Source organism: Opisthorchis viverrini (genome assembly GCF_000715545.1).
Source record: "Opisthorchis viverrini unplaced genomic scaffold opera_v5_117, whole genome shotgun sequence".
NCBI classification, from domain to species: domain Eukaryota; kingdom Metazoa; phylum Platyhelminthes; class Trematoda; order Opisthorchiida; family Opisthorchiidae; genus Opisthorchis; species Opisthorchis viverrini.
Window position 1 is genome coordinate 1,421,153 of NW_008751771.1, and position 14,152 is coordinate 1,435,304.

Sequence of the window (14,152 nt, forward strand, 5' to 3'; positions counted from 1 at the left end):
GCTCTAACTACTCAACGGAAGGGATGGAGGGAAGAAATCCTCTGGCTTTTCACAGACCACGGTAATGTTCTCACAAACCATGTAACAATCCGCGACTGAAGGTCGTACAAAGGTTAAACAGGACAGAAAAAGAACGTTCCCTCATAACGGCGGGGTTCTGTGAGGAAGGTCAGATTCTTGAAAATAGTCCCAGAATGCCCGAAGCCTACTGACACCCTCAAACCCCACCAAAATCGTGGTAGAGAAGCCATCAAACACCCAGACCAGAAAAGTCAGCTGCTGATCGAACGATCAATTCAGCAACGATCGATGACTGTTCAGGTACGCCACAAGAACACAACCGACGGTAAGTACTTAGGCGTTTCATCGAAGCACAACCGACAAGTATGAGTGTTCCTCAGACTCCGATGAGACAGCCTGGATCAATGTCAAAACAATCCTTCAAATACCACGAGGCCCTTTGTAGCTTTTGCACTCGCTTGCTCGTAATAAAGCTTTTGTGTTCCTTGTTGGCAAGTCCTTTTCCGAAACCAAGGCACTGGAGCAGGGACAGTAGTTAGTTACAACAGGTTCCATTACTCTTAAAATCACAAGCTGACTTTCCCCGTCGTCAGTACGACGTCACATTAGACAATATCCAGTTGTATCAAGTCAAACTAGAGGACCGTAAGAGGTCTAGTACATCGTTCAGCTGTGGCACCCTTCCGGTGCCTGGCTGCCATGCCACCCGGAGGAAGCACGAGGGCTGGGATACTGCCAGGTTGTCCAAGCCTAGACAGGGTAAGTCGAGTGGCAGAGGTTAGGTTCGAACCATGGACCTTCCGGTCAGCGAATTCGCGCTGTAACTACTTGGGCCATTTCGCCCCCTAGTACATCACCACCACACCACTCTATGTGCACATACTTGACAAGCCGTGGGCAGGAAAGAACAATACGTTGACACGCAAATTACTTACTGAGTTGGAGCCAGGGAAATCATAACCACCCATCACTTTCATATAAGCCTTCTCAAGCAGAGAAACCCACAATTCACTTCGGTTGGTAGAAAACGAACAGAGAAGCTCTCCATTTCGGGCCATTGGTAGATAATCGTCGATCACTACCTATAGGAAAAGTAGAACCGATGACAACTTATTTAAAACGAGTAGCAGTTCACAGTAAACCAACCCAACTCAACAATACCCATCGCTGCACAAAGAGACTCAGAAATCGGTTATACTCGAGGCTAAGTCATTCGTTCAACAAAAACTAAGGCAAACTGAAAGCGAGTTAGGTACTTCGGGGTGTAATCAAGCGTCAAACGGGAAAACAGCAGTCGATACAACCGGTCAAATTTCCGAGCCAGTAAAAAATAAACAATAGACTTTCGCTTACAGAGCTAAGCATACAAAAGCATCAGGTCGATAAGGAAGCAGGTGACCTTGTTTCAGTTACCCGTTTCTAAAAAAAACCAAGGGACATGCCACATACGTCACCTGAGCTAAATCGTTCAGCTGTAGCACCTTTCCGGACCCTAACTGCCATGCCACCCGAAGGAAGCACGAGAGGTGGGATACTGTCAGGTTGCCCAAGCCTTGACAGGGAAAGTCGAGAAGCAGAGGTCGGGTTCGAAGCACGGACCTTCCGGTCAGTAAATTCGTGCTCTAAATACTTGGGCCATCTCGCCTGAGCTAAGGAATTCCTCTTTATAGCCAGCTTCATCAGTATCGGTTGCCATAAGGGTGGATTTCTTAACGCTAAACTAAACAACGATAACGACTTCGAGAACCTGGGATAAACAGCATTAAGTCTTCCCAGATTCAAAGATGATAACCACATCATTTCGGGATATGAGTTGCACAAATGAGGCTTCCCCGTTTCGATCAATTTCTACCAGAAAGATTTTTGTGTGTGGGCTGTGTTTTGGTACACTCTGGATACACTGCTTCAGGTAGTTATGAACTCCGTGAACAACATCGGTGTCCTGTGTACTAGCTTTCCTCACCTGAAAAATGGTCGTAAGCGTCATGTCATCGAATGGAGACGACTTCACAAAGGGATGGAAGAACGGCCAACAATCTGCAAACACTCGACGACCCGTCAAAATACAATTCCTTTAGTGCACACAATAGTTAGACCTCTTTCACAAGCCAGGTTACACCGAAGCATAAGCGGGAAATGGGAAATACACATGCACATATATGATGTTCCAAGATAGAAGAATTGTGGAACTTGAGTTCCTTAAACATGAAGCTGACACAATACGAACACAAGCGCAGAGTTCACGGACGGAATTCGGATTCTAGCCTGCCGGAAGGGCGGTTGCTTTATCGACTGTCCCACGTAACACATGCGTACCTGAGTTCCGCACTGATTCGGTAAGTGAGTTGTTGTAGGCCCCGGCCCCGTCCAAGGACCGTCTCTTGACTTACATTATGTGTATTCGGGTACATATTCAAAGTCGCACAAACCCCCGTTTCTTTCATGTTACTCCGAATCCCTTTGGGTATCCGGGCAATACTGTGGAAGTCACTCGAGAGATTGGCTAAAGACGCCGACAGACATCAGTTGTCGATGGAATGGACAGAGCTGTGTGGCGAAGCAGTGTGGAGCACAAGTGCACATGCGCAATGTGGGGCAAGGTCCTTGGTAGCTCAGTTTGTGGAACACTAGTGCGGCAATCGAGGTCACGGGTCCGTGTTCCATCTGAAAACTTGATTTTTTCGTTTGCAGTATCTAGACTTTGGTTTACATCCAAGTCTGAGGTTCTAATAGATGTAATAAAGCAATAAGCCCTGTTGAACAAGAAAACTATGGGGGTTGACGGGGCCTCCATGTCTCATCAGGCTATGAGTGTTAAAGTTAAAAAACAATATAATCAGTAATAACCGACCAGCGGTAACATCCTTTTGGTGCCTAGCTGTCATACTAACCGAAAGAAGCACGAGGGCAGAGATACTGCCAGGCTGCCAAGGTTTAAGCAAGATTAGTCAAGATGCAGAGGTTAGGTTCGAAGAGTGGACTTCCCGATCAGTAAGTTCGTGCCCGATAATTGCGAGCTCAGACATACAGATCTATCCAGGATAGATATACCCAACGCCAGTGAGATCAACGCCATGGTTCGACTCAAAGCTGAAGACTGAGTCACCCTCACCAGCAGGATGCGGTGAGCATATAGTTAATGACTCGACAAAAGAATAAATGACAACCGAATCAAAATGAAGCTGTGAAGGACTTACTTTTCTTGGTACTCCATTAATGTGAAAACGAACCATGTACATTCCACAAGGATTGTAGACAGCTTCACCATCCCGAGATTGGGGGTATATTATACTGATGTAGTATGAGGTGGAAAGTACAGACAATCAGCAAAAAACTGATGGCCGATTACGAAGAAAGGGTCATTGAAGGGTGTCCTATCTCAGAGTGAATGCGAACAAGGAACAATTGAGTCTGATTACCATAATAAAGCTTCATTTGTGAACCAGGGGGAAGATAAACCCACATGGTGCAAATAACCAGCTACTCAAGTTACCGGACAATGATTTGGAGCTCGAAAGCAGGAAGCTAAAGAAAACTACGGTACATCATAAATACGCACACAGGTCATCAGTCACTACTGTTGGTAACTGATCAGGTGGCTATTGATCTGTTCGCCGAGCTTGGCAATTGATTTGCAAACGTTTCGTCACCGTTCGAGGAGACATCTTCAGTGCGCTGTTGGTTGGGTAGTCCCTTTCTTCGTGCCTGCGTTTCTATAGTTTACAAAGAGCAGCCTCTGTGCTGCAACCTGGACTCTGGTTTGTCCGATCTTAATCTGTGTTGAGTTGTAGTTTGTATTCCCTGCTTCCTACGGCCACGCTACTGCTGAAATTGCCGCCCGTTATTGTCTCTTTCGGTTGGCCCGTGCTTGATCTGTATTGCGTCGTGGTCGGCTTCTGTTGGTTTCTAGTGTACCTCCTATTTTTAGCAGCTTGTTTTTCTACTGATTTCTTCTTTGAGTCCTTGTTCGGCCTCGGCCGAACAAATTACCGGTCACTACTGTGTACACGGATATTGGTTGAGCAACCATGTGAATAGTTGGGTCATTATTTATGTGTGCAATCTGTGTCCCACAAAACTTGATGTCACTCGGCTATGTCGGACAAAGTTAACATTTAAATTACAACCACCGGCACACGAGAAAATGTGTCCTAGTTACGTTTTAATGAATCATTCCAATCCAAGTTACTCTGATCTTCCTCAGGGTGTTTTCAAATCAGAGACGCCTAATTTCGACGATTGAGGATTCCAGAGTTCGTTGCCGTGCAGGGCAAGTCAGCCAAATGGCAGGTTGTTTATGCCTAAAAAAGTCGGTTAGCTGTAACGCCCTTCCAGTGCCTAACTGCCATGCTACCCGAAGGAAGCACGAGGGTTGCCAAAGCCTAGGTAGGGGAAGTCGAGAGGCAGACGTCGGGTTGGAACCATGGACCTTCCGGTCAGCAACATCGTGCTCTAACCACTGGAGCCATCTCGCCTAGACATGCCTAGACAAAACAGTCACACCAAACTATCGCAGTTAGCACCGCGCGCCTCAATCCTTTTGGATCAGCTCAATAATGCTCAGCCGCACATTTCTTCGATAACAGACACCATCTTGAATGCCACTGTATAATGTTTTTTACAGGATCCAGAAAGTGCGAAAAAAAAACTCTTAACAAAGTCAGATTCCGAATGTGTTCTCTTTCACAGAGAGATGTTTCAAAATCCTCTCGCCCTGAACGCGGTTCTTTATGAGAAGCAGAAAATCAAACCGCTACTAATACAGCGACCTTAATATACTTGCAAAAAATACTACTATGGCTCATTGATACAGTGCTCCTTCCCTAAACGAACCACGACAGCAACATCGGATCGATAATTCTACTCACATTTCGAATGCATATAGGTAAACTTGACACCAAAGTCGGGTGATCATTAGCGTTACGGCTGACATCTTGCAGAAAATCGAACTTTAAGTATTCCATCTGTGGTTACTTCTTCGGTTTGTTCTTGCTTGGTTTTGCACTGCACGTATGGTGAGACTATTTCCGATTTGACTGTTTCTCGGTTTTTAATTTGGATAACAGGCTTAACCTGACAGTTACAAACAATCAGAACCATCAATACAAACTAAGGCTTAAACCTAGCCCGAAATTTCTCTTTCATAGACAAACCATTTCAAGATGCCTCAACAACCAAACACTTGAGTTAGTGCAATGTTCAATCAAGACTGTCCGGATGAGTAACGAGGATATCGGGTCACATGAAAGTGTCACAAGTTTTACCGACACAAGTGACGAATTGAGAGAGAAACATTCCCCGTAAGTGATGATACTGATGATGATCGGCAATATGTCAAGATATCGACAGTCCTTGATTGGCTGTTAATCAGGTCGCTGTAGGCCTATTGGGGAAATTTGGCAGAGAGTCACTGTACGAGAGGAGGAATGGCAGAACAGATGATTCTACCAACCCCCCCCCATCCACAAGTTGCTGATGGTCTAACTATCCGGAGGCCAACCGTCCCTAATAACCGAACATCACATCATTTGGACGGATGTGTGACGTATAGAACACGGACCAAACGAAGGCATGCCCCGATTGATCAGAATGCCAGCCAATCCGAGCTGAGCATCTTTGACTCGACGCTTCTCGTCCCCTCGCGGAGATTCTAGCACGACCTTGTGGGGACACTCTGTGACTACCCTATAAATACAGTTGTAAGACAGTTGTCTGGAACTGCCGTACCTTTTGATACACCATAGTGGGCGGAGCAGGAAGCCAAGGGATCGATACAGAGTTGCACTACCGTTCAGCAAGACACAACACTAACATAACGGCCAATGACAGTCCCATAGATCTGCACAGTCCGACACTGTCCACGTTGTGACTCGTATGAGTAGTTTGAAAAAAAAATTGTGTGGCAGACAGCTGACATCGCTGGGTGTTAATCCCATGCCTATCAGAAGATACTCACTTTGTGATCAAGCGCTTTTTGAAACGACGCTCATACTGCGCCGCAATCGCCATGGATGCAACGAAAGAACAGTCGGTCACCACAGTCTGACGTATTGAGAAACAGGAAATAGCCATTATCATTTTAGGATTTTCGAGGTAGTCCGAAGGGCGAACCCAGCGGTCCAGTTGACGTTTCTGTTTCTCCGAAAGAGCTAACATCCCATGTTTGTCTCTGCAATCGAAAATGAAAGCAAAAAAGATTCAAACTTAGTGGAAAATTAATTGGGAACGAATCTTCGGAGGGCAAAAAATATGGAAAATATGAACAGTGCAGAACCGAGCCGATCGGGAAGTTTGATTTGCCGTTATGGCATTTTGAACTTAGCAGTGAGAAATTTGTCGATGAGGAAGCTCAGAAAAGCGGGAAACTGTCCCTACCACTTCTCCTGAGGTGAGGGCGCACCTTTCGAACGTCAAGTCGGTTCACATGGGACCCAGTTATGAGTAGTCGAATCGGCCTCGAATTAGGTATGCGTGAGACGAAGCGACGAATAACGTGTGTTCAAAAAACTTCCCATTAGTATCACCCATTATGTACATGAGTGCAATTCAGGTGGCTGAATCCAGAGCAAAATACTGCTCCACGGTTGACAAACAACCGAAAGTTTGACAATCACAGACTACAGACAGAAAACGTATGGTTCTAATTGGGTCACGCAAGATAATGCGTTGGTGAACGATGATTCGTTCGCGAGTGTGGGCTACTTATCATGTGACCTATCATGTGACCCTCTGTTCTTTCCTAATAGCAATCGATCACTCATATTACTCTTAATACAAAGGAGTGAGACCTCCGGCTACGAAGAATCACACAGCAATTCAAAATAAGTGGACGACTGATCGGACGACGGTGATGTAAATAAGTTATACAAATCCGACAACTACTTACACCTTTATGTGTGGCACATGGCGTTGAAGGAACATTTTTGCCATTTAATCTCACACCAGACCCAGTATGACGGACACTTTGTTGCCTGATGTGCGAGTCTTGACTGTGCTAGCGCACACTGCGCCTTGAAGAGCATTCACCATTATTTGTCCTTTCTTTGGTTGTTGGTCTTTAGACGCGTGTTCCCATACCAAAATCTTTACATACTTTGGGATTCACCTCATCAGACTGGCACTGCCCTTGGCATGATCTCGAATGAGACGTTTCTCTCTTTTCTCCCATATTCTCCTGTTACTCTTTCGCATTCATCGCTTGCATTCATTTTTTATGTTTGTGACCATGCCCTTCAAAAATAAATGATAGTATAATTGGAGTTCTCAAACCAATTAGTTAAAACAAAGCGAAATGCAGAGCCAAGGCGATTAGACCCACATGGGTGTGTTGGAAACAAGATTTGAAACAATGATGTTCATGATGCAAGAGAGCATGCGAGTGGGGACGTTCGTTTCGGAAACGAAAAAAACGCTGTATGTCAACGCAAATTCTTCCCCGATATCGTAAACAGGTTCTAACGTGAACAAAACGTACGTGTAGGGTTTAGGGAAGGCGAAACGCATGCGTAGATCGATAAAGTCCAGAAAAGGTGGATATTCCCTGCCGTTGATAGTCGAAGTCGCCTTGAGGACTTTCAACTCCTCTGCCGAATAGCCGCCAGTTTCTGAAGACAAGGCAGCGCATATAAGGATTGGATTAACAGTTATCTACGTTAGCAAGACTACCAAATCCTTTTGTTAGACATAGAGCAGCAATCGATTTCACTTTCAAAATACCATTCAAACAGATACATCATAAATGCTCTGAAAATGTCCGCAGTCTCACTGAGAATAACGAACAGAAGAAGGACAAGCATCAGCAAGTGAATTGTGTTTTTCTTTTGTAATGCGTGTTTCTGGGGTTTTGCGCCTGAACACACTGCGCAGAAGGATATTTAATGATTATCCTCAGATGCATCAAGACCACCAGTACGAATATACATCCCGCAAAAAGATCATCCCGATCTTTCGGTAGAACTTTAGTCATTTTGACTGGACAATACTGCAGCTGAGCACAGCAACGCTTATGAAAACGTACATGTACAATTCAAATTTTACCTCCGGAAAATCCCAGACGAGTGAGCAAACAATGCTATATTATCGGTTATCGTTCAGCTGTAACACCCTTCCGGTGGCTAGCTGCCATGCTACCCGAAGGAAGCACGAGTGCTGGGATACTGCCAGGTCGCCCAAGCCTAGACACGAGAAGTCGGGAGGCAGAGGTCGGTTTCGAACCACGAACCTTCGTCAGTAAATTCGCGCTCTAACCACTTGAGCCATCTCGGTTATACTAATGAGTAAAAGAACCACGGTGGATTATCTCAACTAAAATTCTTCCTTAGGGCCGGACAACCGGTGAGTATCACTTGTTCACATGGTATAATGTTCACTTATGCAACTTCTATTTCCTTTCCACCCTGAAGGCACCCGTCGCCGAATTATTTGAGTTTCAGCTATCTGCTTATCCAATCCAATCAAAATGAGGCTCAATAAACCCGGCGCTACATAGGAGCTTCCACGGTCACATCCCATCACATTGGTAAACACAGAAGGCTAGCTTCAATCCTGTCTTCAGCCATTGTAATTCCTTCGGATGAAGTAACAGCTATGCTCCGAGTGATTTTTTCTCACGCCCTCTTAAAGTTGATATATGTTGTTTATCCGAGAAACGTAGACAAAACTCACATTGGTTAAACATTTTAAATCACCTAAATAGGACTCATTTTTTCATGCGATAGGGTCAGGGTGTCTAGTGATCATGAAGCGATGACGCGTGGGAGTTGCACTCAGCCAAGAGCCCAAAGCACGCCAGTGAACAATCGTCTTGGCGTCGTTCCGTTATATAACTCAAAACGGGTCCGTAGTTGTAGTGTCAGCTCATGTTTCGTAGGAGCGGAGTTCTGATGCTGACGGCACGTTCAATCGAAATTCATCCTTACTGGTCACCAAACAAAACAGCGCTCGCATTGTCATTTGTACAGATGACATGATAAAGCAAGTTTCTCGTCTGAAATTCAGAGCTGATGGTCGGCGCACAGACGGCATAATTCCACCGGTCTTACGCTAACTGTCCCCGACCAGCACGAATTTTCAACCCGGACGCTCATACGGTGTAACTAGGCAGTCAGAGAATGGTGTGCAGTAACCGTAGATCGAGTTGGATCACTTGGATGTCACTAATCATTGGAGAGATGCGATTAAAGACAACCGTTCCTTGTGGAAAAAACTTGAATCCGGCCACGGCATAATGCAAGCAATTATGACAATTAGTCATAACATTTCAAGTGGGCAAACGGCATAGAAGCCCATCATTGTAGAACTGCCCTGACTCAGAAATATCCATCTGAGCTAGCGAAACTGCTCTTCGCGGTAAATCAACACAGCACATGGAAGAAGCATGTCAAGATAGAAAAAGGAGCTATGCTGGTAGCCTTCAAAGCGGTCTGTCCGACTTGCCCGAGACGATCAAATGACTAGTGGATGCCGTCAAGATGGCTAAACCTGATTGTCGCTGGGATATAAACATACCAGTACGACGGTCTACACCATAAATTGAAGAGTCTAAGGAAAAACCCAGTGCTCTGGTGGCCAGCGAGATCTCAGAAAATGGAGGAGGCTTTTGTCACCGGTCAAAGGAAAATAAATGTCAGCGAAGCGGTAGATGAAAAGGACAACTCAGCAACTCGTTCTTACAGGCTACTGTGGGGAAGATGGGTAGAATGCTGTAAAAAAAAACATTTTAGATGGTCTCCTGAAACACTGTATGTGGAGAAAATTGTCCAACACGAGAACATGTGAAGTAGGGAGTCTAACTTCTGGAGCGAAAAAGGCGCCAGGTCCGGACAACTTAATGCAGGCCTCTTCGAAAGCGGGTACCCCCTGCCAGCCGATGGGGCCTCTCCTTGGGAGAATTTCAAGGTTTAAACTCCCATAAAACACAGCACAGCATCTGAAACATCCGTTTTACCAGTGATTATGTTATACTAAATGGAACACCAATAAAGGTGTCACTGTCATTTAATATCCCAGCTGGCTTTCAGCACGTTCGGATCATAGAAGATTCAAGATATGGAATGCCTTCATGCTTATCTTTTAAAGGGCGAGATGGCTCAGTGATTAGAGTGTGAATTTACTGACCGGAAGGTTCGTGGTTCGAACCCGACTTTGCCTCTTGACTTCACCTGTCTAGGCTTGAGCAACCTGGCAGTACGCGAGCTCTCGTGCCTCCTTCGGATGGCACGACAGATGGGCACCAAAAGGACATTACAGCTGGACGATTTTTTTCGACTTTACCTTTTAATTCAACGAATGCAAGTTCTTACATATAACTTGCCCTGAGTGGTGCAAAATACCAATAGGGTGACTGTCTCCCCAATTAATGAAACGACAAAAACATCTATTTAATAGTCTGCTTGATGTAACCATTCGCACACGTAAGGTCTACGGTCACGTGACGTTTGAGACAGGAGTGTGAACCTTAGGCAGTGACGGAAACCGAACCTGGCTTCCCGATTGTTTCTGATTAGGCTTGGGTAACCCAGCGGTATCTCAGCCCTCATGCATCTTTCGAGTAGCACAACAGCTATGCAGTTGATCGATTATTATTGGCTCAAAATGGATATAGATTGCTGGTCTCTAATAAAGATAGTAATTCACTTCCACTCACGCGCTTTACCCACCAGGAGCTGACCAAAGGCATGAAAAAGCAGTGAAAAAAAGCCACTCCGGCAATGCCCAGATCCATGGGACGTTGGTCCCTTAAAACCCTCTGTATTTCCGAAAATCGTAGGGTGTGTGGTTTCGACCGAATGATCGGCTATGCAAAGGTGAGGGACGTCGATGAAATGCTGACATATATCTGCTACTACTTGTTTGTCATCTAATACAGTCAGTTAAATTTTTAGTGAAAAAGCTTTCTACCTAAACTAGCACGGAGCCACCATGAAAGCACAGCCCATTGGGATGAAGTTAAGTTTTCTGTACATCATGTCAAAGGCACATCAGTTCACCTGAACCAATCTAGATGAGGCTGTTTTTCAACAGTGAATTTCGCCCTCTCCATACCTCCATCCATGTAATATGTTGTTTTGCTCAGTTTATCTTGGTATGTGCGTTGTTTCAAGTCCTTCATCTGTCTTCAAGAATCTCATGAGTGGAAGAAAGTGTAGTGACTACTGTGCTCCAATTAAGCATAGTTACGAATGCAAAATGTGTCTTTCGGTTGGATACACTTATCAACCAGTTGTGCGTTGCTTATGGAAGCCTTTTCTTTTATTTATCCCGCTACAGTTATCACGCCTTCTCCTGATGAACACCAAACTACAGCACTTGACAGATTGGGCTCTTCATTTCCGAAGGGGTTCATGTGGCCAGTTTCAAAACTGGACACCGTTGAAGTGAGTGTCATCGTGAAGCTTAATCAGGATAATTATCTACCTCGCTGTTTCAGGTCCCATTTTCTATTGTTTTCTATCGTGGCATGGCATAGCATGGGGTTACGGGATCAAATAAGCTTGCAATCGGGAGGTCACGTCTTCACGACGAAAGTCTTCGTTATGTCTATCTTTTGTAGGCGAATAGGTGATTGCTGTACGGGTTCTTATTCCGTAAACCTTCGTTATCTTGTCAACAAGGGATATGTTAAGAGGGTTGTAAAAAACGACTGTTTTTTGAAGTGACTGTCATACTGATTCTAGTTGATTAGTTGTAATCATCAGTTGCAGTAAAGGACTTCCTGATGGATCATCTTGCCGATACTTGTCTATGAGATGTTGCTATGGGAGGAAGAGGAATAATCAGTCCCATTAAAATCACTTTTAGAGGTAGTGACGGTTGTAGCGGTTGTACACAAAAACCAATCCTACGGTAAAGTTTCGGGGCTGCATAAGAAAAAAACAAAAACTGGGAATAAAAAATTACAAAAATATTTATGTATGCATATATAACATAAAAAGAGCCAATTCTGAGCCTGTCTCTGATTTGGAAGAAAGAGAATACCAGGCTGTTCAACACAGGAAACCTTACGTCGAGATTTGGAGGCTCCGGCAGTGACCTGTGCAGTCGTTAGTTTGCTCTTTCCTCGATCCTTTAGAATCTCTGCCCTTTGAAAAATGAAGATGACAATGCGTCCCAACAGGGCTGGCTCACCTGCTGAGAGCTTCGTTTGCCAGCTTCTTGATTTCTTTCATCGTACTTTCGTTTGGAGACTGTGCACGCTAGGAAGATGGAAAACACTCAACGAAGGAAAACGGGACTCACCAAGGACAAAAGTAACTCCACTGCGGCTCCATAAAGTTCAACTGCCTCATCAACATTACCCTTCTCATCTTCCGTTATAGCATCATGGAAGATAAATTTCGCCCTTGATAAACTATTCTAAAAACTCTCCGTATCTAGATGTGCATTGGGGGGATACCTGAAGTACAGATGGCCTTCGGCCCTCAACTCCGACGTCGATATCCCTCGTAGAACTCCTGGCTTTCAAATCCTCCGCCCGTTTGATATACCGATGTGCTGTGTCCCTGATGTTGGGCGTACTAGAACCGGCAGTTTGCGCATTGATGAGCGCTTGTGCAGCCTCCTAGAAAGATATCAGCTCAGCGGAATGGCGAGACCTACCGTGTAAAAAAAGACGGCAGCTTCATACTGCTTTGATGCTTCATATGTAGCAGCTACGTCTGCGAAATTCTTCGCGTCTGCTTCAAGTGCAGCTGGGTCGACCATCGCCTACTTTTGGGTGGCCAGATTTGTCCTTTGGTAGAGGGTCGTACAGAGACAATAGAGCAGCGAACGGAATACAAGTCTGAAGAATAAAGCAGGCGGACGAAGAAACAGATATCAGTTCAATCAAGTCAAAAAGGAAGACACTAAAATAAAACCGGTCTACCAGCTGTTACGGCTTTTGTCACGATTTCGGCCTACTCGCACCATTATCTTGCGGATACCAAGGGGTATCTGAATACTGATACCAAATAATGATGATGATCGTAACTTTGTCCTTTGAGCAAAGCATTCCCGTACTATCTGCACTCTCCAAACATGTTCCGTCGTACACTTCAAGTGCGTTTTAATCCACATACTGTTCAATATTTGTGTATGAACTCCTGTCAGGTCAACATGGTCACCATCGAAAGCAATATACCAGCAGTAAACACTGGTGCCTAAATGTATTATAATCATAAGGAAACGATGCAGTAGTAGAGTTGAAGAAAAAGTAGACGGTGAGAACATGGTGAGAAATTCCTGTGCTAAAGAAGAGTGGTCAAGAAAGGAGAGGTGAAACTTTGGAATAGCGACGAGATGAACACAGCGAAGTATCGTATCGCAGTGGGACGTCATCAGTGGGAGTTGCGAAGGTCCCCAAAAGAAGCCCAGCACACAAAGACAAACAAACTTCCGCTAAACAGTCAAACTACAAGCTGACGGTACGAACTCTACTGCGATCGATTAAGTGCCATATCCTGTCAGATTTCGGGCTACATAGAAGGAAAAGTACGTGAACTCTAACCTACCGCGAAAATTCCACAGCATCACATCTGACTACAGTGGCTTCCACCCACATTCTCGCTCTTGTTAAATAAGCTCCATGTATTCTGCTCACTGTCTTATTTAACAAACGAAACCCTATTTCGCACATTCGGTCTACCGTGGTTGACTTCGTTTTCACACGTTGATACCGTCATGTGGCCTGTACTAGCAAACACATGGACTGCTCAAGATCTCTCCGAGCACGAGTGTACAATGCCTCCGACAACAAGCTTTCTGATCAAGCTACAGATAGTGTATGTCCTTCAGCTCAAGAAGTTTCAGTGGTTAAGGGGCGAATTACTGATCGGAAAGTCCGTGGTTCGAACTCGACCTCTATATTTCCACTGCTCCCATCTGGGTTCGGGCAACCTGGAAGCATCTCGGCCCTCATGCTTCCTATGGTTGGCACGGCAACTAGACAAAGAAAGGGTAGGACAGCTAGTCCTCCTTCATAATCATCATCATTTTCAGCTGTAATAACCGCGTATTCGTCGTACAGTGGTTGTGGCTGCCGCAATTTCGTTCACCGATGATTTGGAGGGGGGTAGGTAGCTGCGCATTGCAGGCGGGAGATGATAAATTGGTGTATAAATCCAGCACTGTCAGTGAGCTGTCAAGTGGAGTG

General features: G+C 45.1%; 1 protein-coding gene across 1 annotated transcript in view; it reads right to left on the bottom strand.

Moving 5' to 3' along the window:
• The window catches only part of T265_13892 (hypothetical protein), a gene marked incomplete at both ends in the record, with an annotated part of 30,963 nt that extends 18,237 nt beyond the window's left edge, over positions 1–12,726 (bottom strand). The window contains 9 exons of the mRNA XM_009170994.1: positions 957–1,103; positions 3,219–3,312; positions 5,978–6,190; positions 7,496–7,625; positions 11,998–12,101; positions 12,148–12,215; positions 12,259–12,375; positions 12,416–12,580; positions 12,619–12,726. Coding sequence (XP_009169258.1) covers positions 957–1,103; positions 3,219–3,312; positions 5,978–6,190; positions 7,496–7,625; positions 11,998–12,101; positions 12,148–12,215; positions 12,259–12,375; positions 12,416–12,580; positions 12,619–12,723 — 1,143 coding nt within the window. The remainder of the gene's footprint in view (positions 1–956; positions 1,104–3,218; positions 3,313–5,977; positions 6,191–7,495; positions 7,626–11,997; positions 12,102–12,147; positions 12,216–12,258; positions 12,376–12,415; positions 12,581–12,618) is intronic.
• Between the last annotated feature and the right edge of the window lie 1,426 nt (positions 12,727–14,152).